Genomic DNA, 27396 nt, shown 5'->3' with positions numbered 1-27396 from the left:
CAATAGCATACAAACAAGAGTCGTAGCACTCGTGGTATAAAGACAGAGTTAGAAGTTGTTCGTATGTTCAGTATTCTTCGTAAATTATCAACCAAACTTTTGTTTATATCACAATCCGAGTTTTATTAGTACTGTTCAACAATCCTCCACAAGAACAGCTTATTCGAATGTTCAGATATCCTCCAAAAGAACAGCCATTAGTACTGATTTTGAATGACAATGTTTTTCTTTTTAAAAATGATTGGTATCGCCAGAGACAAGGCGTGGCCATGGGGTCTAAATTCTCGCCAGCCTATGCGAATCTCTTTATGGGACATTTCGAGCAGAATAAGATCTGGAGCAAAGAAGGGAGTACTTGGATGACAGACATACTTTATTGGGGCAGATATATCGACGATTGCTTGATGATCTGGACTGGGGATCAACAAAAACTAAACGAATTTTTAAAATATCTTAACAACAACGATTTTAACATTCATTTTACATCCGAACAGAGTACATCTAATATTGCATTCCTAGATGTGGAACTGTTTGTTAAGGACAACAAAATAGAGAGCCGTCTATACAGGAAAGGTACTTCATGTAACGCCATCTTACATGCTAATAGTGCACATCCTACTCACCAAATTAACTCAATACCTTACGGTGAGATGGTGAGGGCAAGACGCAATTGTAGCCTGGAAGAAGATTTTGATAGATGCATCAAGGATATGAGCAACAGATTTAAGGCACGGGGTTATTCTCCGAATGTGATTAAAAATGCTTGCACCAGGGCGATGCGTCTTAAAAGATCGGACACATTGTGTCACAAACCTCAATCCAAAGACAATACCATTAGATGTATAGTCAACTATACAGAGTCAGCGACGCTGCTCAAGAAATGTATGAACAAACATTGGGGCATTCTCAAAGCCGATCCGAATTTGAAAGAAGTAATCCCCAGAACCCCTATTTTTACATTTAGAAGAGGCAAAACTCTCAAAAATATTCTATGCCCTAGCTTTCGCAATAAACAGAACCCAGGCAACTGGCTGAGCGACCGAAGTAAGGGTTTCTTTAAATGTGGACATTGTGGCATGTGCAGATGGGCCAAATCGGGTATTACCACATTCAGGAGCTCTACTCAGGTTCCTTATAATATCAACTGCAATATCACATGTGACAGCAACTTCGTTGTATATATGATCTTATGTAACTGTGGCCTATATTATATAGGCAGTACTATCAGACCACTCAGAATCAGGGCAAGTGAACATTTCAGAGCCCTTAGGCAAGATGATGGGAGATATCCCATAGTGAATCACAAGCGATATTGTCCTAAACGCAATGACTCCTGTGGATTCGAATTTTTTGGGTTCGATCACATCAACAGAGACCCTAGAGGGGGTAACAGAGAACTAGCACTCAGGAGGAGGGAATGCTATTGGATTTTAAAACTTAGAGCTGTGGAGGATGGCTTAAATACCAACTTTGAGATGGAATATTACTTAGGGGACTAACTTTCTGTCCTCAATTCATTTTCTAAGTGTTATTTACACCAACTAAATACCATGTTGATGCTTGTTTTCTCACTCTATGTTGTAATAACATTATGCTGCTATCTATGTGCTGATCACTTATTTACTGTTATTTTGTACGCAGTTGCTTGTGTATATACTCATTACTATGTTAGAATATCAGTAATTAATGGATTTAGATTGATAGCATTTTGGAAGTTAGACTAACAATGTGACTGTCCCTGAATTTCTATTGACACTATTTGTTGCCTTATTATATGCTATGGATGTTATAATATAAATATTTTATGGATTGAAACTGAGAGTATTTGGAGGATATACTAACCATGTGACTGTCACTAAATTTATATTGGCACTATTTTGTTGCCCTATTAGAGGCTATGGATGTTTACAATGTGACACACATCAGTATGTATAGATATTGACAATTTTTTGGTAGGATGGTTTTCGAACAAGCCTCTTACTGTTTGTCTCATACTCTCTTGACTCTGGGTATTTTTCTTATGGGCAGGTCAGTAATTACTCAGAGGTTTACCTACAACTAATTTCCGTACCCATTTAGGACCCTTTAACCTTGCATTGGTACCTACTAACTATTGCCCCTTTTGTTTTTTGCTATTTTATACTATCGTTATATTGAGCCTATTAATATATTGGGCAGATCGTCCAATTTGAGATAATCTGATATGGCGCCATTATATGGTGACCTTTACATGACTATTTAGAGACTTGTTAGATTGATTAGGATTATTTAACTTGTCTCCTTGCATTTAACGGAGACAATCCAAGATGGCGTCCGTTTTTGCTTAGTATTAGTCTTTTTTTTGTTTCCACAATTAGTGTGATCGGGTGCTTTATCTGACGTCCGGTATACGGACGCTCAGATACATCGCAGCCACTAGATTCGGGAACGCTGCGGGTGAATTAGACCGCGCGGCGTTCCTCTCTTTTTTCCTTTATTAAGTTATTCGGACATTCTGACGGAGGTGAGATTTTTGCATATTTACTGGTTCTGATTATTTTCATAAAATTTCATTTTCAGCGGTTAAAAGTTTAGTTTTAATTGTTACTTAAGTACAAGATGTAAGGGCTGACCGCATTACTGCTTTCTTATGTTTTAATCTCATCATAGACAATATTCGAAGAATACTGAACGATATGATAGTTTTGAACTTATGAAGTACAGTAAGGTTAGTGGAGGTTTTTTCTCGCCCCTCATTATTTATTTTAGAATATTTCCTGGTTATTTTCGATCTTAGTGGTAAACCTCTAAGTAACAGTACTCTACACAAATCGGGATCCTTTTCTTACTTTAGTCACATGGATTACCCCTATTTTATTGTTTATAATTTTTGTGCACTTATTCTGGGTATGATCTCTGGGCACTATGATCTGTAGACATGTTTTGTCACGTTTTTAGACCTTAATTTTGATCACGGATCAGGAAGCATTTTGGGTTGTTTGGTTAGCTGGTGTGTTTTCCTTTATTAATGATTATCACACTGGTCACAATATAGCATGTATTTGCATACCACAATCTTGTCACATTTGGAATTTGGTCCATTTTTTCTGCTCTTATTTTTATTGCACAACATATACATAGATACCACTTTATTTTATTTTTCAGCCCTGATGAAGTCCTCAATGAGAGATACTTCTCAGAGGATGAAACACGTGTTGGCTGTTCTTTTGGAGGATATCTGAACATTTAAATAGGCTGTTCTTGTGGAGGATTGTTGAACAGTACTAATGGCTGTTCTTTTGGAGGATATCTGAACATTCGAATAAGCTGTTCTTGTGGAGGATTGTTGAACAGTACTAATAAAACTCGGATTGTGATATAAACAAAAGTTTGGTTGATAATTTACGAAGAATACTGAACATACGAACAACTTCTAACTCTGTCTTTATACCACGAGTGCTACGACTCTTGTTTGTACATTATTTCAAACAACTTCAACTCTTACTGGCTAACCTCAGCTTTTATGGGAGGACTAAGTGCTTTGTAGTCTATGCACAGCATGTGTATCTGCAGCTACACATGCCATTGAACGGAAAATTTAACTTAGCCAGTGTACATCAGTTCGTGGCATGTTCCGCTGCAGATTCACATGCACCCTCCCACCTCCCTGGCAGCCTGCAGTCGTTTAAGTTAACATTTGTACATATATGTGTGTGTGTGTGTGTGTGTATATATATATATATATATATATATATATATATATATATATATATATATATATATATAAATTAAACATTCCATTAGCAAGGACATCGCTTTTCTTTATACTCTATCACTCCTACCTTCCCCTCTGCGGGAAAACAATCTAACATGGAGTCGATGCCCATGCACAATGGAGCCGAAGAGGAGGAGTCACCCGATCCTGTGACTCAAACACTTCTTTGAAGAAAAACAACTTGTAACACTCCGAGCCCAACACTAGAAGGCAGAAGTATATGCACAACATGTGAATCTGCAGCTACACATGCCACAAATCTATGGCGGTCAGCAGTAGGTAGTTGTAGTTAGAACCTAGTTTCCATAGGAAAAGCATTTTTTGCCTATATCTTTGGCACTGCTTGACGAATCCTCACAAACTTTTCCAAGACAATTGTTCTATAGGGTCTTATTGAGCTTGGAAAGTTTTGGGATGATCTACCAGGCGAGGCCAAGAAAATGAGTGGTAAACAAAAAGTGTGTGTTCATTCCCATAAGACCTTTAGACACAAATCGCTGAACGGAATTACATCAAATTTGGCAGGAAGCTAGATCTTGGTGCGCAGATAGTGCTTTTGTGATTTGGTGTAGACCTGTTCAGTAGTTTTGGGGTTACTATAGGTTAGAAAATATAGATATCTATGGACGAGACTGCACTGCGGATCTAACAGTCCCTGTGCTGATTTATGATTGACTGCCAACACTTCAACCAGGAGGTGTTGGCAGCCATTTTGGAACTCAACTTCATCCGAGTACCAGAAAAAAAAAAAAAAAAAGCCAAAAAAAAGAAAAGGGGGCTGGCTACGAATGCCCTAACCCCCTTGCCTTGGTCCTCGGGACCCCGCCAGTGCTAAAAAGTGTTTGTTTTTGTTAATTCCCACAAAATGTGCAGGTGGATCTGTGAATTTGTGCCTTTTTTATTTTTTAAATAGTGCGGTCTCCCATGCTTCTTATTAATTTGGACCCCGGGTGCGCAGGTCCCTGGGACATGTGCAGCATAATGAATGAGGGGGCGCACGTGGCCCCCTTCCTAGGGCTGGGCTGGGGAGATGGTGTTCCCCTGTGGCTACAAATAAGAAATATACTGGGGATGCATGGAACCCCAAAGCCCCCCCCGACACTGAGGACCCCCATCTCCCTGGGGCCATTCTCACTTCTTTCTTTTTGCTCTAAGCTCCGTCTTATGTGTGCCTGCTGCTTGCCTTTCCCTCCTCACTGCTTTCTCCTTACTCTCAGCCCCTTTTTGCGTGTGCCTGCTCCTTGCCATTCTCCCCTTCTCACTGCTTTCTCCTTGCTCTCAGCCCCATTATGTGCGTTCCTGCTGTTTGCCTTTCCCTCCTTCTCACTGCTTTGTTCTGGCTCTCAGCCCCATTTTGTGCTTGGCCTACTGCTTGCCTTTCCTACATTCTTACTGCTATCTCCTCACTCCCAGCCCCGTTTTGTGCGTGCCTGCTGCTTGCCTTTCCCTCATACTCACCACTTTCTCTTTGCTATCCAACCTGTTTTGTGTGTGCCTGCTGCTTGCCTTACCCGCACTCTCACTGCTTCCTTCTTGATTACCCTCCCCCAGCCCAGGTATTTTTGTGTGATGGCTCCTTGCCTTTCCCTCCTTCTCATTGCTTTCTTCTTGCTCTCAGCCCCTTTTAGTGCAGGCATGCTGCTTGCCATTCCCTCCTTCCATCTTGCTCTCAGACCCATTTTGTGCATGTGCCTGCACCCTGACTTTACCTCCTTCTCACCACTTTCTCCTTGCTCTCAGTCTCATTTTGTGTGTTCCTGCAGCTTGACTTTCCCTTCCTCTCACTGCTTTCTCCTGGCTCACAGCCCCGTTTTGTGCTTGCCCGCTGCTCGTCTTTCCCTCGTGCTCACTGCTTTGTCCTCGCTCTCATCCCCCTTTTGTGCATGCCTGCTACTTGTCTTTCCCTCAATCTCACTGCTTTTAACAAAAATCTCTCTCAGCTCCGTTTTGTGCTTGGACTGCTGCTTGCCTTTCCTGCGTTCTCACTGCTATCTCCTCACTCCCAGCCCTGTTTTGTGTGTGCCTGTTGCTTGCCTTTCCCCTCATACCCACCACTTTCTCTTTGCTATCAGCCTGGTTATGTGTGCGTCTGTTGCTGTCCCTTCCCGCGCTCTCACTGCTTTCTCCTTGATTGCCCCCCCTCCCCCCAGGTTTTTTCCATCCCTCTCAATGCTTTCTCCTGTCAGCCCCATTTTGTGCATGCATGCTGCTTGCCATTCCCTCCTTCCGTCATGCTCTCAGACGTTTTGTACATGTGCCTGCTCCTTGAATTTCTCTTTTTCTCACAGCTTTCTCCTTGCTCTCAGTCCTGGTTTGTGCATGCCTGCTGCTTCCTTTCCCTCATTTTCACTGCTTTCTCCTTGCTCTCAGCACCATTTTGTGCCTGCTTCTTGCCTATCCCTCGTTCTCACTGCTTTCTACTTTTCAGCTCCATTTTATTTGTGCCTCCTGCTTGCCTTTCCCTCGTTCTAACAGTTTTCTCTTTGCTCTCAGCCCAGTTTTGTATGTGCCTGCTGTTTGCCTTTCCCTTGTACTAACTGCTTTGTCCTCGCTCTCATCCCCCTTTTGTGCATGCCTATTGCTTGCCTTTCCAGCATTCTTGGTGTTTCCTCCTTGCTTTCTCCCCCGTTTTTTGTGTGCCTTCTCCTTGGATTTCCCTTGAAGGGTGAGTGTGGCCTGTGATTGGATGCACGCATGGGTGGTTGAATGTATGCAGGGGGTTGACCGGAGGGTCTGGCCAGGTGCCAGATCCTGTGGTCAGTGCCTGCTGCATTAAAAAAAAGCGTAGAAATTCATTGAAAAACCCAATGGTTACAGGGACTTTATAGTTAGGAAATAGAATTTTTTTTCAAACTTAGAAATTCACTAAAAATGTAAAGGTTATAGGGATGTTATACTTAGGTTTAAATTTTAGATACACAAAACCATAGAAATTCAGCTTTTATAGTTAGTTATTTCAAGTAACTATAACTCGTACCCTGAGGTAACTATTACTTGCGCCCTTGTCATGCACTAATAATTGCACCAGATATTACATCACTCATGATATCTTTGACATCATTCATAATATAACTGTAGCATTTGCAGTACAATTATTGATTAGAAAACTGAGCATGGTGAGGGTGCGAGTTATAGTTACCTTAAGGCGTGAGTTATAGTTACTTGAAATAACTCTAACTATAAGAGCGGAATTCCTCTGGTTTTGGCTGTGTAAAATCTGAACCTGCTTCAGGCCAGGAGTACACTTCGGCTCCACCTGCCTGCCTCTGTGCTCCTGTCCCTGTCGTTACTGCCACAGATGACGTTTGAAGCCCTCCACCACCCGCAGGCACCCACATGCGCCTCATCGCCGGTGCCTACTGGTAGGCTGTTATTTCCTTCTACAGATTGCTTTTCATTTTCTGCGTTTAGTTTTCGTTTTTCAGAATTGTGTTTGTACCGGACTGTGCCCTTTTTGTGCCCCGCTTTTTCGCGCTCCATTTTGTGCGCGCTTCACTTTTTTTCCGACGCTCGACGGTTCCTGGTTAGCCCAGCCGCTGCATCCCCTGTGGCCCGCCCCCCTCGTGCCCCCATTGGACACACCCTCCCACCTCCCAGCTGCTCCTCCCTCCTACCTCCCCTTCTTAATGGTGCCTGCTGCGCGGAGCCTAGTGTGACCCCCCTGACCTGCTTCAGGCCAGGAGTACACTTCAGATCCACCTGCCTGCCTTCATGCCCCTGTCCCTGCCGTAACTGCCACAGACTAAGTTCGAGGCCCTCCAACACCCGCAGGTACCGCCTGTGCCTCATCCCTGGTGCCTAGTGGTAGGCAAGTCTGTTATTTCCTTCTACAGATTGCTTTTCGTTTTCTGCTTTTAGTTTGAGTTTTTCAGAATTGTGTTTGTACTTGACTGTGCCCTTTTTGTGCCCTGCTTTGTTTCGCGTTCCATTTTGTGCCCGTTTCCCTTTTTTTCCGGTGCTCGCCGTTTCCTGGTTAGCCAAGCCGCTGCATCCCCTGTGGCCCGCCCCCCTCGTGCCCCCATTGGAAACACCCTCCCGCCTCCCAGCTGCTCCTCCCTTCCACCCTTCTTAATGGTGGCCACGCGCCAGAGACAAGCCCGTCTGCGCCCGTCTGCGCCTGGACTGCACCCAGCGCCCGTCCCCCTGGTCATCGCCCCTCCGATCCCCCCGAAGTACCACTACTCCTCCACAGAACTCCTTGCTCTCAACCCAGGCCCAAATCCCGCCTCCGCCCAGGACAACCCCAAACATACACACAGACCTTTCTCATGTCACGCATGCCATTTCTCCTGCACTCACACCAACACCTGCAACACCAACAAGCACCGCAACAAGACCAAACCACACAACCACCTCAACTGCATCCTCTTTAACACCCGCTCTGTCCACAATCACGCCATCGAACTTTGGGACCTACTCACCACAAACTCCCCTGGCATCGCCTTCCTCACTGAAACATGGATTAACCCCTCATCAGAACCAGACATTGCCATAGCCATCCCAGAGAGTTACAAAATCACCCGTAGAGACCGCACCAACAAACCAGAAGGAGGTATTGCCATATTACACAAAAACTCCATCAAAATCTCCACCAACACCAACGACTCCCTAGACAATGCAGAACACCTACACTTTCAAATACACATAAACGCTAACACCACCCTTAGAGGAACCCTCATGTACAGACCACCAGGACCCCACCCCCCATTCTGTGACACCATCGCCGATACCATCAGCTCCTACACCCTCTCCTCCACAGACTACATACTCCTTGGTGACCTCAACTATCACCTGGAAAGCACCCTCGACTGCAACACCACAGCCCTGCTGGACAACTTCACAAACCTCGGCCTCAAGCAACTGGTCACCTCACCCACTCACTCAGCGGGACACACGCTAGACACCATCTTCACCTCCAGCAACCACATCACCTTCATTCACACCAACGAACTCCACTGGACTGACCACCACTGTATCCACTTCTCCTTCATGAAACCCACCACCAACTTACCACACCCTGGAACAAGATCTCCAAGGAACACCTGATCTCCAACCTCTCACAAGCTCCATCACCAACGACCCCAACACCGCCGCCCACAACCTCACGCGATGGCTAGAAACCTGCACAGACTCCCTAACCCCTTTGAAAACAAACAACACCTGCACCACCAAGACCCCCCACCCTCCCCCCGGTTCACCACAGAACTTCAATCTTCCAAACAAGAATGCCAAAAAACTGAGAAAGCCTGGTGCCAGGAACCCTCAAGGAGCAACTTCTCTGCCCTCAAAACAGCCATGCGCCAACACAACCAACTCATCCGGACCACCAAACGATCATTCTACAAAGAACGCATAGACAACAACACACACAACAGCAAGGAACTCTTTGCCATCATCAAAGAACTCACCAAACCCAAATCCTGCACGATCGACCCCCCCACACTCCCAAGACCTCTGCAACTCCCTCTCTAGCTACTTCCACCACAAAATCGCAGACATACATGGCAGCTTCTCATCACCCTCATCATCAGCACCCACCACCACCACTGACACAACCAACACCACAACACCTTGCCAGACCAACCGACTGAATACCTGGACCCCCACCAACGACGAAGAAATCAGCAAAACCATGAACTCCATCCCCTCAGACTCCCCAACAGACCCGTGCCCCCACCACATTTTCAACAAGGCCAGGCAAATCATCGCTCCCCATCTCCGTGCAGTCATCAACAGTTCCTTCGACGCCGCAACCTTCCCAGATATTTGGAAGCACGCCGAAGTCAACGCTCTTCTCAAAAAACCCAAAGCAGACCTGGAAGACCTCACAAACTACCAACCCATTTCTCTTCTCCCCTTCCCCGCGAAGGTCGCCGAGAAGATAGTCAACGCACAACTATCGCTTCCTTGAAGAAAACAATATACTTAACGCCTCCCAATCTGTATTCTGCAAGAACCACAGTACTGAGACCGCCCTTATCGCCTGCACAGATGACATCATGACCAGAGTGGACAAGGGCGAGACCGTCGCCCTCATCCTCCTAGACCTCTCTGCATCATTTGACACTGTATGCCACCAAACCCATTGCGCACGCCTGTTTAACGCCGGAATTCGCCACAAGGCCCTGGACTGGCTCACCTCCTTCCTTTCCGAAAGAACCCAAAGAGTTTGCCTCCCTCCTTTCCGGTCTACAGCCACCAAGATCATATGTGGGGTCCCCCAAGGATCCTCCCTCAGCCCCACCCTCTTCAACATCTACATGGCTCCTCTCGCCAACATCATCTGCCCCCACGGCATCACCATCATTTCTTACGCTGACGACACCCAGCTTCTCATCTCCCTCACCATGAACCCAGCCACCGCCAAGACTAACCTGCACGCCGGACTCCTCGACACCGCCAAATGGATGACAACAAGCCACCTCAAACTGAACTCAAACAAAACAGAGATCATCATCTTCGGCCCCAACAAGACAGCATGGAACAACTCCTGGTGGCCCACCACCCTTGGACCACCCCCAGCACCCACCACCCGCTCACACAACCTTGGCATCATACTGGATTCATCCCTCTCCATGACTCAGCAAATCAACACCATATCTTCCTCCTCCTTCAACACCCTTTGCATGCTACGCAAGACTTTCAAATGGATAGCCCTAGAAACAAGAAGAACAGTCACCCACGCCCTCATCAGCAGCTGACTGGACTACGGCAATGCCCTCTATGCAGGGACCACAGCCAAACTTCAAAGAAAACTCCAGCAAATCCAGAACACAGCCGCATGACTCATCCTCAACCTCCCTCACCACAAACACATATCCACCCACCTCAGATCCCTACACTGGTTGCCCATCAACAAAAGGATAATTTTCAAGGTCCTCGTCCAAGCTCACAAAGCTCTCCACAACACTGGACCGGCCTACCTCAACGAACGAGTAAACTTCCACATACCAACTTGCCAGCTCCGCTCCGCCGACCTCGCCACAGTTCCCCGCATCCAACGCACCACCTCCGGCGGAAGATTCTTCTCCCACCTCGCTGCCAAGACCTGGAATTCCCTCCCCACCAACCTATGCAAGACCCAGGACCTACTAACCTTCAGAAAGCACCTAAAAACATGGCTTTTTAAGCAGTAACTGGCCACTCCCAACCCCCCAAGCGACATGAGACCCTACCGGGTGAGTAGTGCACTAAATAAATTATTTGATTGATTGATTGATTAATTGAACCGAACTGTAACGTCTCTGTAACCTTTGTTTTTGTAGTGTATATTTTAGGGACGTATAGCAGGAGCTGTCAAAGCCCCAACCAAGCGAAAGGCAAATGGCTATCTCCCAAGCGTGGGACCTTGGGAGATAGCAGGAGCCAGCCCTGGGGGGGTGGTGGTCCCCAGGGCCATTAATGTCTCCAGGAGTGGGAGTGGAAACCCCGAAACCAGTCCCAGGATGCTTGTTTCCAGTCCAGGGAAGACCTGGCCTGGCAGTTCGGGCTGGACTGTTCCCATGGGGAACAGGGTCAAGACTGATTTGCATACGGCTGGGTCCAAACTGGAATGGCATGGGCAGCAAAAAAACTATGGATTTAGGCCCAGATCTCTGTACTGGGGGTGAATATTTGACATTGTTCAGCATTCTGTCCATCACTTGTTCTTTTTTAATAAGAGTTGTGGACCAGTGACTGAAAGTTGGACGGACCATGGTAATGGTCATATAGAGCAGAACAGAACAGGGACAGTAAGTAATTATAGCCTTTCTTGAGTGGAACCCTCCTCAAACCCTGCCAGAAAACAATCATTGTTGAACTGGTGCAGCCAGTCTCTAGACATAAAATAGAAAGAATTATAGTTGTGATGATGAAACATACGGAATAAAACCCCCCGACTGAGGTGATTGAAATCCCAGGGGCAGAATTGCCTGAAAAATAATAAACTTCCACGAGGGAAAGTGCTGTTAAACTCAAAACTTGGATGCATGCAATTTCAGAATTCCAGGGGCAAAATTGACTACAATTAAATACACCTCTCTTGAAAACTACCCTGGATGGTGTTACTTAATTCTCATCACAGTGCCAATGATCAAAGTAATGTGGCCTAATACAAAACAAAAGAGAGAAATATCTAAGTCCTAAAAAGTATGTGAAGCAGAGTACCTCACAAGGTACCGTTGTTGAATCCACATCTGACACAGTTAAAATGTGCTTTTTAGGTCAAACGCGCAAGCGCTTTGACCTGTTGTAAGTATTGTGGGCTTTTAAGCACGCCCACCTCATGCCCATCACTTTTATTCGTTCATGTGCATGCCTTTCAAAAACCCTTTTTTATCTTTACTAAAGAGCTTTATGTCTGCTCTGCCTTAGGGCGGTTTGGTTACCGCCTTGGTCACCGACCGTGTTACATGGCTAATTACAGAATTGCCAATATGTTTGACTGTAAGCAAACTTCTTTTTCCTTTTGTGTCTCTCCTTTGCGCTCATGCTCATGGCAGCCATGGCGCTTTGAATCGGCTCGCTTATGTCAACTGTTTTTGTAGCTTGTTTTTATGTTTTGGGTGAAAATAGGTCTAAGATATCGAACTAAGGACTTTCCAACCTTTCCCTGGTTCCAAATATGATGTATTCTGTTTTTGCGGCATTTAATTACGGCAAGTTCTCACAAGTAGAAATACCACAAATGCTTGCAAGAAAGTCCACATATGGGTCGGGTGATCTGTTCATACACAGAATACTATGGATACAGTTTACTGAAGTTTGGAAAACAAGTACATATCTACATAAGAGGCTTGAAATGCAACTTCAATAAGCACTGAGTTAAAGGAGAGCACTGTGGAACTATACCGCTTAACTTGACTGATGGATGGCAATACAAGTAAAACTTTCCTGGTACTATTATTTAGAAAAGACTCATCCAAGCTCTTTTCCTCACACTTCCTGTCTCGATTGAGTCTGTATATCAGAGCTACTTTGCCAAACATACCAAAAGCGGATGTCCAGCGAAACAGGAGTGCCTATGTCTAAATGACATCTTTGTAGGGTTTCCCTAGAGCTGTCCATTTACACTAGGAGAGCATTTTCTATGCTGAGGACAACATTGTGAATGGTAGGGATTAAAGATAATTTGCCAGTATTATTGTTTTTGTATTTGTCCAGTGAACATGAGCTTACTTAAAATACATGAGCCTGCATTAGACTTATAATTGGCTTGATCTTTGGGGTAAACTTGATTTCTTCATTTCTGGTGCAATGGTGGCTTCTTTTCACATTGGTTAAAACATATTATTCCTATGGTTAATGCGGAGTAGATTCCCGGAATGATATCTGTGGGGGCAGTTAGTAGGTTTTAAGACTTTAAGAAACAAGGTCAGTTCTTTTACCTGAAAAGATCAAAACAATAAAAAAGGATGATGTGAGTAACAAAGGGAATGATGTTTCAAGTTGATAATTAGTCAATGCATTTTTAACAATACAAGCTTGTTTTATGAGTCACCTTATGATATCCCTAAAAAAATATACTATTTGAATTAAAAAAATATTTTATTGCACATTTTTCCATCTGAGATTTTATTATATGATACAGTGAACCACTAAAGTTCCCCAGCAGGTTCTGGAGCTCCTAGTTGTGACTTAAGGCAACTGTTCATGGCAGTTTAAACAGTATACCCATCCTTGGTATTCGTGATGTAAAAAAGTGTTCATGTTCTACTAAAAAAACAAGTTGTGTATATGGGAATAAATAGCAGAGTGGCAGTTCTTACCCTTTTGTCCTATTTCCTTGTGCAGTGATCATTCATAACTACTTTTCTGACAAAGACTAATGAAGTTGAAATGTTCTTCCTTTATCAAAGTATTGTTAGTGGGTGTTCATGAAGAATGACAAAAATAAAAGTATTACCCTGGCTCCAACTTTCTCCAGAGAGTAGTTAACCCCAATCGGAAAGTGGTCACAATCAGTCAGGAGGGAAAAATAACCAGCAGGATGCGACTGGGGAGAGTTAACAGGCAGCCAGTTCTGTGAAGAAAGGTGAGGGTGCGAGATCATCATCTTCTGGTTTAAGGTTAGACCTGGTATTAGGAAGCTGCTTGTACACTGTTATGCAGGATGTCCACTGGCTCCCTACCACCTCCTCCAATCATTGGTGTACGCTCACGTCTAAGACCCTTTACTAACCACAGAGTGATAGTAGTATTTTAAACCTTTTGTTCCCTACAAATGGGCACTGTCCTCAACCAGCAGGTTTCCGTATATCATTCCTTTGAATAAAAGGATGTCAAGACAATGTACTTATGAAAAGGAATCTCAGACCAGTGGAAAGTTTGCTCTCATCCGTGAACACCCTCCTAACATTAAGGGTAGTGAGCTGCAGGGGGGCAATATCCCTCTCCATAAGCCTTCAGTGACGAGACAATCTTCTACCTAGATTAGATATAAACATGAAGAACAACCAACCATGTAAATTCTGCCAGGGGCATAGGCAAGCAGGTAGGCTAAATCAGGGGAGTCACCTCTTCTAATGCTCTCCCAGATATTTACACCTTTGGTATTCCATGCCTCCACCCTTTCCATTAGAGACGCCCCAGATGTTGAGGTGTTATTCTGGCAAGACCACTTTAGACGACACTTAATACCTGCATTTTGCAACCAGAAGTGCCCAGACCACTGCTGTTGTCTGAACAAAATGTATATATCAACTGTCCATTATGGAATGATCTTCAATTAAGCTTTTTTCCTCTTACTAGTTAATGTTGTCATCTGCCTTTAATGCAATATTTGTGTAGCACTGGCTGGGTCAGTGGTGGTGCAATAGAAATAAAATCAACAAACAATACATTTATGCCATGTACATGATCATGGATGTAGTACTTGATTATATGTTGTGCTTTTAAGTCTCTGTACCCTAACATAAAATAATGTATGCTTTAGCGTTTAACAGTATTCTGAATAATTCGATGGCGGGCTTGAGATGTGGTGCTCATTGTTCGAACTACTGATTAAAGTCAAGCACATCATTTGTCTACATAAAGTCAATGTGCATCTTTTTTCCTTAGATGCAGAGATTAAACTAGATGAAGAAGGGTTTGTGTTACCTGCCACCCACCATGAAGATGCCCATAAGAGGTACGATAGCAAGTATAGTTATGTTACTCCGAGTCCATTAAAATTGTCGTGGTGGGGAACTTTTTATGTTTTAGCATGGTGTCTGTGTATTCCATGGATATGCCATCTGTTGGCTAAGAAGAAAGTTTTTCCCATTTGTTCAGTAGAAAATATCTCAGGGTATTATATAATGTTTTTCATTTCCATTTTCCGTAGTACTGATTTTATATACCAAGTCTAAGCTTCCTGAACTGCCACTGTGAAGTCACAATAGAAGATCATGTCACTGTCGAATTGTATATTTTTTCTGGCTCTTTTCCAAGTGTAAAGCTGTGTCTCTGTGTATAAAATTATGAATTTTTACTATTATTGGTGGTGGATTTTGGCCTGACAAAGGTTTAAGGTGCCCCACATACTGGCGGGCATATCACACAATAAATACCTCAAACATCGACTCCCTTCTAAAGATTGTACATAGAATCTGCTACCCCATTTTTCCATATTTCTGATATGAGTAGTCTCTGGAAGCCCAATAAATCTAGGGTCGTCCTGCCTTGAAGATCCTTCAAGTTTTTAATTTCTGGCCTTAACAGCTTTCATGGTCTTTTCGATAGTGTGATTTTTTCTTTTTTTCTTTTGATGTATTTGTGCAGTCCTCATTGTTGGAGATTCGCTGCACGACTGGTTAACGTCTAGACAGATGCCTATCATTTGTCTCCTTCATATAACCTAGCAACAGAGTTAGATATTTTCAAATCAAGGTTGCTTCCATCGACTGCTCCTGTGATTGGTCCACTTTGTTATTACCTTGAGCTTTTTTCAGTCAAATTGGATTTTCACTTAGTTAAGGTCGTTTTTTTCATGCTGAGATCTGGTTGTGTATTAGATGTTATTTAGTCTCTGGATGTTCACTGGATGTGTAGCTGTAGATACACATGCTTTGCATAAGTCCGCCATCTAGTGTTGGCTTGAAGTGTTACAAGTTGTTTTTCTTCAAAGAAGGTTTTTGAGTCACAAGATCGAGTGACTCCCCCTCTGGGTAATACTGCGCATGGGCATTGAGTCATTGTTAGATTTTTTCTTTCCGCTGTCTGGTTTGGACGTGTTTCCTCTCGCTCCGGTGGATCTCAGTTCGGGCCTTCTGAACTTATTCTCCCTCTCTGTAATACTGTCGGTATTGTTTCGATCGTGTTTTCTATCTGTAGTCGTTTTTTTTTTATTTCGCCCTTACAACGGGCCTAGCCCTTTTAAGGCCTATTTCAATGTCGGGCTGATGGAATGAACTCCGTTTCGATTCTGTCATCTGTGTCACTCCAAGTTTCCATACGCTGACCAGCATTTGGTGTGTAATCTCTGTCTGTCTCCTGACCATATAGAAGAGACTTGTGGCACCTGCATGTCATTTAGATCTAAGAAAACTCTTCAGGACCAAAGAGCTCATCGACTGGTAATGGCTTCGAAGTCCACAGAAGATACACCCGTTATTTTCAGTGAGGAACACACGCAGGAGGAGGAAGAACAAAGTACGGCGCTTTCCATCAGAGACTCTGATTCCGAACATGACTCCGATGCGGACAGCAACTCCATACCTCCGGCGCAGTACATGAGTACACCTCCCCTGTCACACCAACCAAAGACATAAAAAAAGTTTCCAGCACTGGTCCACGGTCCTCCACTGCCTTCAGACCATGGTCAAATCTGAAAAACAACCTTCGGATTCGGCACCGAGATAAAGACCAAAGTATATTTGGCACTGACAAAACATACTGTTCCAACTGTCTCTGTACCGAGCCGAAAAGTAGAGACACCGATTTCGAAGCCGAAAAAACATTTATCTATTTCAGAGCTGATACTTTAGGTTGGGGCAAAACACTCCATGACTAAATCTTCGGAGCTGAAAACTACAAGTAGTAAGCCTACTACTTCCACACAAGAAACCTCAGACATTTTACCAATTTTAGAGGTCATGGATGCTAGACAGCACAAAGTGCAAATTCAAAAGGGCACAGGAAGAATAATTGCTTCTCCTCTGGTTATTATAAAAAAGAAGTTAATCTTTCAAGAGGCATTAGGTGCTGGACTTCCACCAAAACAAATCTCAAACGACAAAGAGAGAGAAAAGGCTTTTCAACAGAAACAGCCTTCCCCACCACGTTCTCCTCTTCTTCCTTCTTCCAGACCACCACAGTCATCACCTAGATATGAGATGCAATTCTCACCACAAACATCCTCAGCATCACCACACGTGGATGATCTTACTGATATTCAGCAAATACAGACCAATGGGATCTATATGACTCTGATTCCCTTACCTCAAACGACCAAGGCTTGTACCCCACGAGACCTTCACCACCAGAAGACTCTACAGCTTACAATCAGGTCATAGCAAGAGCAGCTGCATACCATAATGTGCAGATGCACGCATATCCAGTAGAGGAGGATTTCCTTTTTAATACAGTAACATCCACACATAAGGCATATAAATGCCTACCACTGCTACCTGAGATGCTTAGACAATGAACTGGTCAAAAGGGCAGCAGAGGGGTATGCAGTCCAACTGGATGACGAGACGTCACAGGCATGCTTCCTGCTGGAAACACTCCTACCCTCCCAGAGTAAGAGCCAATACCTACCTATTCTCCCAAGCATCTTGGACCAGGAGAGAGAGGCATTCAAGGAACCAGCAACCTGCAGGTCAGTGAAACCAGGGTCGAGAAGAAATACAAACATTCTTCAAAGGACCCTGCTTACATTCGGGGTAATTGGGTGGGAGACTCCATCATTGTAGCCACTGCCAGCAGAAGAGGCAGTGTACCGACAACCTCCTGACATCCACTGGAAAAAGAAAGTAAAAGTATAGAGTTTGTTTGGAGAAAGTTTGAGAGAGGAGCTGCAACAAAATGATGTATCACAAAATTGAACAACTTGCTTAACAGGTATGCCCATCAACATTGGGAAGGGATGGTCGAGTTAATGAAGCACCTACCAGAGCAATACTAGAATCAGACAGGCACCCTCACAAAGGAAGGGAAGAGCATAGCTAACACGTGCCTCAAATTAGCACTCGACGCCGTGGACACAGCGGCTAGACAACTAGTGGCAGGAATAACCTTAAGGAGACACGCTTGGCTACAAATGTGTTCAAGAATGAAGTTGAGGCCAACATCGACAACACCCCTTTCAATGGAGAACGCCTGTTTAAAAGTGCACTAGATGACACTGCAGCAACTCAAAAAGGACAATGACACAGCAAAATCGATGGGGGCCCTACAGTTTAGAGGGACAGCAGAGAAGAGAAGCAACCCACACTAGAAGGGTAGTGACAGGGAAGGTGTTCAGAAGGTAGAAAACACCAGAAATAGACTTGTCTGCAATGCCAGAAAACACAAAATGCCAATTTTTCACATCTATATATCCACTCCTTAGGGAATTCGCTGTCAATAGACTGGTCAGGGAGATTTGCTTACTCTTTTCCCCAGATCCTGCTATTATCAATGGTAATCAACAAGTGCAGGCAATCGTGGATAACACTGATACTCATTACTCCATGTTGGGTGAGACAAATTTGATTCTCGGATTTGTTGGAAATGGCACACTACGTGCAGAAGACCTCATTTCTATGTAAGTTTGGAAGATTCTTCACCCAGGACCCAGCATACTTGGTCTAGCGAAATGGCTCCTGAAGACATAGAATTCAGTCTTCTGGGACTACCAGAGAGATCGATGGCAGTCCTCAGGGAGCAAGAAGACCAACAACGAGGAAATGTTACACAGCCAAATGGGAAAGATACACACAAGATTTGGTCTGTTTTAGGACTGGACATGTGAAACTGCAGTCATCAGCTATCTTACCATCTGTTATGAAAAAAATCTAACTTATGCATCATTAAAGGTAGATTTAGCAGCGATAGTGGCCTATAGAAGGGGATACATAGAAAGAAGCTTCTTCACTGCACCAGTGACCAAAAGGTTTCTGGAGGGAGCAAAAAGGATGGCTTCACCAAGAAGTGCATCTATGCCCACATGGAACCTTAATGTGGGACTGAAACAACAGATGAAAGAGCCAAACTGTGTTTCTAATTGCTATGACTTCACTCAACAGAGTAAGCAAACTACAAGCACTCTCCATACAGGAACTATACATGCTAATACACGAGGACAGAGTAGTCATGAGGATCGACCCACCTTTCCTTTGGACTGTCATATCCCACTTCCACAAAAACCAAACTATTCAGATGCTGAGTTTTTTCCAAGAGCCAAAGACTCAGGCAGTAAGAGCGTTCCACACACTGGATGCCCACAAGGTGTCAGTATATTATATGGGGAGAATAAAGTCAACCAGGAAGGGTAAGCAACTCTTCCTCTCATTTGCTGACGGTAACCAGGGAGAACTGGTCATGAAGAACAACATGGCAAGGTGGATAACTCAGACAGTTCAAATGTGTCACAAGAGAGCTGATATACAGCTAGAGACAAAGCAAAGAGCACTTTCAACAAGAAAGGGAGCTACAATAGACTTCCTGGCCAGCGTTCTGATTAGCAGCATATGTATGGCAGAGACATGGTCATCAGTACACACATTCACCAGAGAGGCACAAGTGGGACAGATTATTGAAGCATCTGTTAACAAGCTCAGTCTCATCTCCAGTCCAGCCACCACAATGAGGAAACCCGTACGAAGTCAGTGCACATCATGTGAATCCAGAATCAAGAGTTAAACTGCAAAACAAAATGGCTACTTACTTGAAGGAGTAGTTTTGCAGCTTGCCTATTACGTTATCTGTTAAAACCTGTATTGGCTGCTTAGTAAAAACCATTTCTAGCCCCAGCAGTTCAGACAAATTCCATAGCATCATAGGCCCACACCTTCCGATCTGAGATTCCTGGCAGCAAACTCTTCTGTGGAAAGTTTGGTGGTTCAGTCATCATTGGCAAAGCTAAACCACAATACATTGGGGCTGTGAGTCCAAACAGCTTTGGTCTATGGGCCATAAAATTGTTTGCTTCAGACAGGCTGGCCCTGAGCACTGCTAATGCCATGTACCCCCTTGGATGGTATATCCACACTTTGAAGGAATCAGAAACCCTCTGGAGAAGGCCTTCAGTGATTTTGTGAACCATCATTTGGGTGCCTTGATACAGGTTCTTAAGTGGGTCTAGATTTAGGTGACACAGTGCCTACAGTTGGACACAGGCACACCAGGATGCTTTCAACCGGGTTCTCTGGAGGTGTCCTAGGACGTCCAATGGTGTTGTCCTTCAATGATGAGAGACTACGCTGTGATATTTGCATCCAAGGACCCGCTCTCCATTGGATCTGCTTCTTCTTGACAAAGAGACACAAGCTTTCACCCTGGCACCTTACTCCTCAGAAGCCCTCAAACTCATCTGCGATGTGCCTTAAGATTCATCGCTCAGCCCTACCCTCTTGAACGCACACATGATCGCTCTGGCTAGCATCATCCGTGCACATAAAAATCCTGTCCTAAGCCGATGACACACAACTCCTACTCTCCCTCTCAAATAAGACCCCCAACACAAGAATTAAAAACACTGCCTGCATGACCGAAGTAGCTAACTGGATAAAAGCCAGCTGTCTCAAGCTATAAACCAACAGGACAGAATTAGTGATCTTCTGCAAGAATCCCTCACCATGGGACTCCAACTGGTGGCTGGCCAAACTGGGATTTCACCTAGCCACACCTGGAACCTCAGAATAATCATTGACTGCAAAATGGACATGGACATTTAAGTCTATGCCATCACTGTATCCTTCTTCCACACCCTGACGGTGCTGAGGAAGACCTCCAAATGGCGCCCAGGTTACACTAGAAAAACTGTCACTCATGCTCTAGTCACTAGCAAGTTAGACACCTACATCACGATCACCGAGCAACTCACTAGAAGACCAAAAAGCATCCAGAACTCTGCAACCAGATTCACCCTCAATCTCCCACACATAACTCTCTTCTCAGTACACCTCAGGGAACAACACTGGCTCCTGATACACAAATGCCTTCAATTGAAACTCCTCACATGATTATTTATGGCACTACGCAATGCCAGCCATATTGAACTTGAACAGTCACATCTACTCCACCAACCATCCAGACACCTCCTCTCCTCAGGATTCCTGCTCAAGCACATCCCAGACATAAACAAAACCAGATGAAGAGGAGGGTGTTCTCTTACATTGCTCCTACAGCATGACACGACCTCTCACTCCACGTCAAAGTCTCCTCCTCTCTTCTTGAATGCAAATTCCTGGAGACGCTGAAGACCTGGGTTTTCAAATAATCAATCTACCATAGGCATGGCTGGGCACACACACCTGCTAAGCGCCACGATACCCTTGCAGGTAATAGTGTGGTTTACAACTAAACATAGCATATTATAGGGAAGAATAGTATCAGGGCTGGTTCTTTGGGTCTTCCCTTCCCCTACTCAACAATTTGAGCCATGCCTCCCCTAACCAAACAATTTCACCAACACTACTCGTTTTTGAGAGGTTCTCCAGGGGCAAACTCTGATAACCAGGGTAACCATCCCACCCAGTGCAGATTCTGTAGAGTTATACTGATCCCTTCATGGTATAGGTAGACCTATGGGACATCAACAGCAGCTGGAGTAGCTCTAGTTTCCGCACCCTCAGGTGGATCTGCAGTTTAAAAACTTGATTTATACTCCCTCCATCCACCATCAGATGCTGGTAACTGACCCTGGACAAACAGATGAGCTGGTTATCAGACCCTGCTAACTTTGAAGGTTCACCAGATGTCAGGTAAAGGAATATGTGCTGTCTGGTATGCTATAGATGGACATAGCCAGCTCTCAAAAGAAACTACATTCTGGTCAGTGTGTATGTGATATTCAAAAGAATCATATATTTCACCAGGCCACCAATGAAGCCCACATCTGTTGCGACCTCCTTAATACGTCCTCATTCAAGTCTTGTGTGGGGCAGAATGCGACAGAATAGGAGCTGGTTTCCCTCAGTGTCCCAGTGCAGCTGGTCTGGAATCTGGAGCTCCTGCAAAGGAGAATGACTGAACAGTTTTCCTTTCCTCGTTTTATTTACCCAAAAGAGTTTTTGAAGACATTAACTACTGTTCTTGTTCTGGGTCAGATCTGAAGGCAAAAGTCTATAGTGACAGGAAGGGCATATAGTTGTTAAAACTCTATATAATGGAGATTATCACCCATTCCCCTATTTCACCAATTACAGGTAAATGTACATGTCCAATGGCTCCACTCCCTTCATCTTCCTGCCACTGAATCCAGATTGAAGGCAAACACTAGTTGGTGCTAATAGTCTAATCTCAGTACTCTTGTAAGGGTGGTAACTATTGGTAATAAGTCAGTCTACTAGTTAGTTTCCTCCGAAAGTTGGAGGTACAGCCAATTATACCATGCAAGCATGTTGTATAGAAATGGTATAATGCTGCTGAGATAAAACCTTCGGTTTTGCTTTAAACAAAAAAAGTGACATTTGTTTTCAAAATAGTGTGTATTTTTAGAACAGTTAATGTCTCAAATTCTACAAACCGTTGGTGAAGGCCTTCACTTAGTGTCCATTTGACAAGGGTATCCACGGGAGAAGTTTAATTCCAGCGGTCTGTGAAGGAGGCAAATAAAGCTCAGGATACATTTTTCAGCAAGTCTTACTTTTTATGTAGTAATAAGTTGTAACCATTTCATCACCCATCATATCTTCCAATAAGCTAATTTTTGGTTGGCTACTGCTTACAGATCTATTCAAGGTTTACAATGAAATACTGGAGATGAAAGTTATTGTTGTGGCATGCTAGATATGTTTAATAACTTGTGTTTGACGCAGTTTGTTGCAATCTAGCTGCAATGTCCCAAAACGTATTTGAAATTGAACGTCTGAAATATTTTTGGAAGGATCATAGTAGTCCATTTATTGCATCAAAATATATGTGTGGAGTACTTTCTGCCTTATCATTATTGGAAGAGAATAGTAAAGACAGATTGTTTTTTCAAATAAAAAAAATATGTCCATTACTATTACAATTTACACATGCATACTTTTGGTTTCCAGAATAGCCCTTTGTATTGATGGCCAGAGACGATTTTGCAGCAACAATCACCATCTCCTTGGAAAAGAAGCTATTAAGCAGAGGCATTTGAAGATCCTTGGTTATGAAGTAGTACAGGTAAGAAGCTGTATTACAGAAATAATTTATTTGTATAACACTTTCTACTCAATGTTTGCTTGGCATTGTGCTGTAATACCAAACATTACTGTCATCAAATAAATATTTTTTATTGTTAGACCTGACAGCCTTAGAGTATATTTCCCCCAAACTTTTTGCCTGCCTTGCCTCCATTTTGCTGATCTTTTTTTGGTGGCCTTAGGCCTCCAGACACTTTACCACCACTAATCAGTGTTACTGTGCATGTGCTCATTCCCTTAAAGCACGCTAACTTTGGTATATCTACAGTTGGCATATTTAATTTACTTATGAATCCCCAGTAAAGTGCACTGTATGTGCCCAGAGCCTGTAAATTAAATGCTTCTAGTAGGCCTGCAGCACCGATTGTGCCATCCAATTAAGTAGCCCTTTAGACATGTCTCAGGCCTGCCACTACAGAACCTTTGTGAGCTGTCCCACAGCCATGTTGGCTTGGCATTTAAAACCCCTTGCCAAGCCTTAAACTCCCCTTTTATTATGCATAAGACAACACAAAGCTAGGAACTAGTAGTCCATAGGGTGGCCGACGTGGCAACTCAATAGGTGTCACCATGTGGCACACGATATTGGCTCCCCTCACACGGTCTCCTGGTGAGGAGCCAATATCACATGGTGGCAGAGAAAAAAAGCTGGAAACCACTGTAAGCAGTGGTTTTCAGCTCGTTTTCAGAGACTTTTAACTGCCAATGTCCACTAATACGTGTGAAAACCCCTCAGGACCTCAGCAGCAGCCTCAGCAAGATTTTTCTTTTTTTTAGAAGAGGGGGCGGAGGTGGGGACAAAAGTGTCTCTTAGGTGCTTCTCGGCACGAGGCCATACCCCCCTGCAAGGCCCCCTGCACCCTCCTCACACTAAGATTTTTGGTGAAGATTGCAGGTCAGGGGCAGGGTGAAGTGTAAGTAAAAGGGAGGTCATCTACGTTTTTAGTTTTACATGTCTTGGTAGTGGAAAAAAACCCAAATTAGTTTTTCACTAGTGTGAGGTTTACTCCTCTTATAGGATAACATTGGGGATGCTTTAATATACTTATTATGTGTAATTCTTGATTGAAAAGGAGTAGGACTGTCATGTTTGGTACCTATGGACTTGTTATAATAAATCCTCCTTAATAGTGAAGCTGGATGTATTATTACAACTTTAAAAATTTCACTTTTAGAAAGTTGTAATTTTTCTGCTCTCAAGCCCTGAGTGCCTGCTGCCTGCCTCCAAAGACCAGTTACAGCTGGTCTTTGAGCATTCCCTCTAGACAGTCACACACAAAGAGAGCTGAAGTGTGCCTGATGGGCCATTCATATCCTGATGGGCCATCACCAGGCTGAAGAGTCATCTTGGGCAGGATGAGAGGGAAAAGCTGACACTTGCATACAGCACCCCTCCACCAACCCCTCTGTAGTGTGTCTGGAGCCAGGGAAGGAAAAAGAGGACCTGTATGCACTTTGAAGCCTCTCCTTGAAGTCATCCCTACTCCAAAGGCACCACTGGATATAAGAACTGGACTTCTGACCTTACCAAACCAGCACACTTCTGGACCTGTGGATACTCTGCCAGGAAGAAGGACTGCTGTGCTGCTACAGGATTGCAACTCTGCTGCACTGCTGACCTGGAAGGACAACTTACTTGCCTATGCTTGGCCCTCCTTGCCTGGGTGAGAAGGACTAGACCCACAGCTTCCCTAGAACCAAAGTGACTCCAAGGACTTGCTGGCTTGCCGTATGTAGGTCTCAGGGACATCAAAGATTTCACTCAACTCTGCTACAGCTCCTGGACTCTGCCAATTGTGAGTCTTACCCTGCAAAATGGTGCCAATCCAATCCTGGGACCTTGGAAGTGGATTGTGCAGCATCACCGTCACTGCGCTGATCGGAACCACCGCAATTCTTCTCGATGCTGATGCATCGCTGCTGCTGATGAGGACATCGCAGTAGCCACTGTGTGGCTTGGAATCAATGGATTACCCCCAGCCACAACACATCACCTTCCTATCGCCGGCTGCGCGGCTCTACAACGATGCATCGCCTCTACTGGAAAGCATTCATCGCTGTACCTCGAGAACATCGCACCGATGACTATGCAGATTGGAACAGACACGTCTGCCTTGCATCATTTCCTGTGCTTCTCGCATTAGACCTTCGACATCGACGCAACCCTCCACACAAGGTACTGTTTCAGCAGTTGGCCTGCGCTTCAGGTCGGCCTGAACGTTTGGATTTACCCCGATCTAGCGCAGCCAATAGTCCGGTTAGTACTTTAAGATTCTAAGCACTATATTTGCAGATAGTCTTTAAAAATGCATATCTTGACTTCCATTAATTGGAGTTTTGTTGTTTGGTCTTGTTTTGTTCATTAAATTAAGCTCTATTTGTCTAACCAGGTGTGGATTATTTTTCTGTAATGTTTTCACTGTTTTACTGTTTTAAGTATCACACAAATACTTTACACATTGCCTCCTAAGTTAAGCTTGCCTTGTCTGTGCCTTGCTACCAGAAGAAGAGCACAGATTAATTTATGATGTTTAACTGACTTACCATGACTAGGATTGTGGTTCTTTTTTTGGACCAGGTGCACACCTTTGCCAACTAGAAACCCAGTTTCTAACATTTATCTTATCGACTGCCAGAGAGTAAACAGGCTGAGCTTGCCTTTCTGGTATTCAAGCTTGACTGCTTAACTCCTATCTATCTTACCTGCAGACAATGTAACAAAAAATGTCAAGCATTAAATAATGTTTGACACGCAGGGGAAGCTTCTAACACATTAGAATTTATTTTATTTGTTTACTAGCATCAATGGTTGATTAAGTATTGCTACCCTGAAAGGTAATTGGCGTTCAGAATATCCTCATTTATGTATTTGTTTCTCAAGTAAAACAAAATAAATTGGGTAGCTGGCTCAAATCCCTACACCTCACTTGGGATTCCATGAATTTCTCCTAAGGCACCAGTCCACAATCAGTCGGTGCTGCCTACAGCGCTGCCTTCCGAGTCATCGTTCGGCACCATCCTTGAAGCCTTCGGAGTCCTCTGAGATTATCTGAGTGCAAAAGGAAAAGGTTAAGGCATGCTTTGATAATGAGCCCTTGGAAAAACATCTTCCTAGGGCCCAGAGATTTGCCAGTATGGAAGAACTCTTTACCTAAGACTATGATACCCTTGCCTTGCATAAGGACTATGATCATATAGAAGATGACGATTTGGAGCTGAAAAACTTCTTCCCCCTTACCACACTGATGCATTCTTATATCTTGATTTACAAAATGCAAATGGCCTACATACCTCTCCAAAACATCAATTTCCCCTCTGGCCTTCCTTCAGAAGACGTTTTTTAATTCCCTATGATGATACAAAGAACAGAAGAAGCTGTTGCTAAATCTAGCATTTTGAAGGACATAGTATAGCCCTCCTCTACAGTTGCTGAGTCTTTGCTTGTTTTCAGTGATGTGACTTTTGAGCATGTTCTGGTTGTTTGGGAAAAATCTTTTTTGGCTTAGTAGGCCCCAGCTAAATAGCTAGAAGGCACCAATTTGCTCCATGTGACACAAAATTCTTATCATTACAGTGTTCACCTGAAAGTCCGGTGGTCCAAGCTACTTATTCAAAATTTAACATAAATTTCTTTCACTCTGAAAATTTGGGCATAAAGTCTAAAAAATGAATATAAAGTATTTGCTTCTAAGAGGTGTGCTTTCCACACTGCAAATGCCATGTGCCTTCCGAGCTGCTAAGTCTACGCCTTATGGAAACTGGCAAAGTAGACTGATATCAGACTCCTGTACAAAAAACAAAGTGATGGAAGGAATTGGTAAAGTTATCTCAGCCTTTCCTCAGTCTTCTAGACCACATGAATAGTGCTTCTTAGGCTTGGTCAGCAGTAATTCACAAGCTTTCAAAATGATCTTGAAGTTAAGACTGAACTCCAATGACTTGTTGGCGCTGTCCCAGGGCACAGCTATCACCTTACATTGAGAGGTTGGAGTGCACTCCCCAGGCTTGTCCGATGATGTTGAAGTTGCTGAATTGGTCTTGCCCTTTCATGCCAATTGCTCATTTCCTAAATACGTGAGCTCTTCTCTGATACACTTCAACAGCAGCAGATCTATGCCTTGCTCACTGTGCCTAGCCTCTCCAAAGAGACATTTCCATCAGCAGTACAGAAAACTTTGAAGCTGTTGCAGAACCTAGCTGCCCCCACAGCACCAATTTATTCTTTTGGGGCAAGGATGGATCTAGAGAATGATGCCATCACCAACAGCAGCAGCAGGTACAGTCCCTGCCATCCTCAGCTGGTTCTTCTGCCTCAAAGTGTCTCTGACCACCCCCGCAAGCTTAAGCCACTGTCTT

General features: G+C 44.0%; 1 protein-coding gene across 1 annotated transcript in view; it reads left to right on the top strand.

Annotated features, from left to right (window-relative positions):
* Window positions 1-27396, top strand: part of FASTKD3 (FAST kinase domains 3) — a 144951-nt gene that overhangs the window by 98234 nt on the left and 19321 nt on the right. Inside the window, exons 5-6 of the mRNA XM_069219710.1 lie at window positions 14795-14864; window positions 22906-23020. Coding sequence (XP_069075811.1) covers window positions 14795-14864; window positions 22906-23020 — 185 coding nt within the window. The remainder of the gene's footprint in view (window positions 1-14794; window positions 14865-22905; window positions 23021-27396) is intronic.

The sequence above is a fragment of the Pleurodeles waltl genome, chromosome 2_2 (assembly GCF_031143425.1).
Source record: "Pleurodeles waltl isolate 20211129_DDA chromosome 2_2, aPleWal1.hap1.20221129, whole genome shotgun sequence".
Classification (NCBI taxonomy): Eukaryota; Metazoa; Chordata; class Amphibia; order Caudata; family Salamandridae; genus Pleurodeles; species Pleurodeles waltl.
Note: the sequence above shows the minus strand (reverse complement) of the source record. Positions and strands in the feature narration are given on the sequence as shown.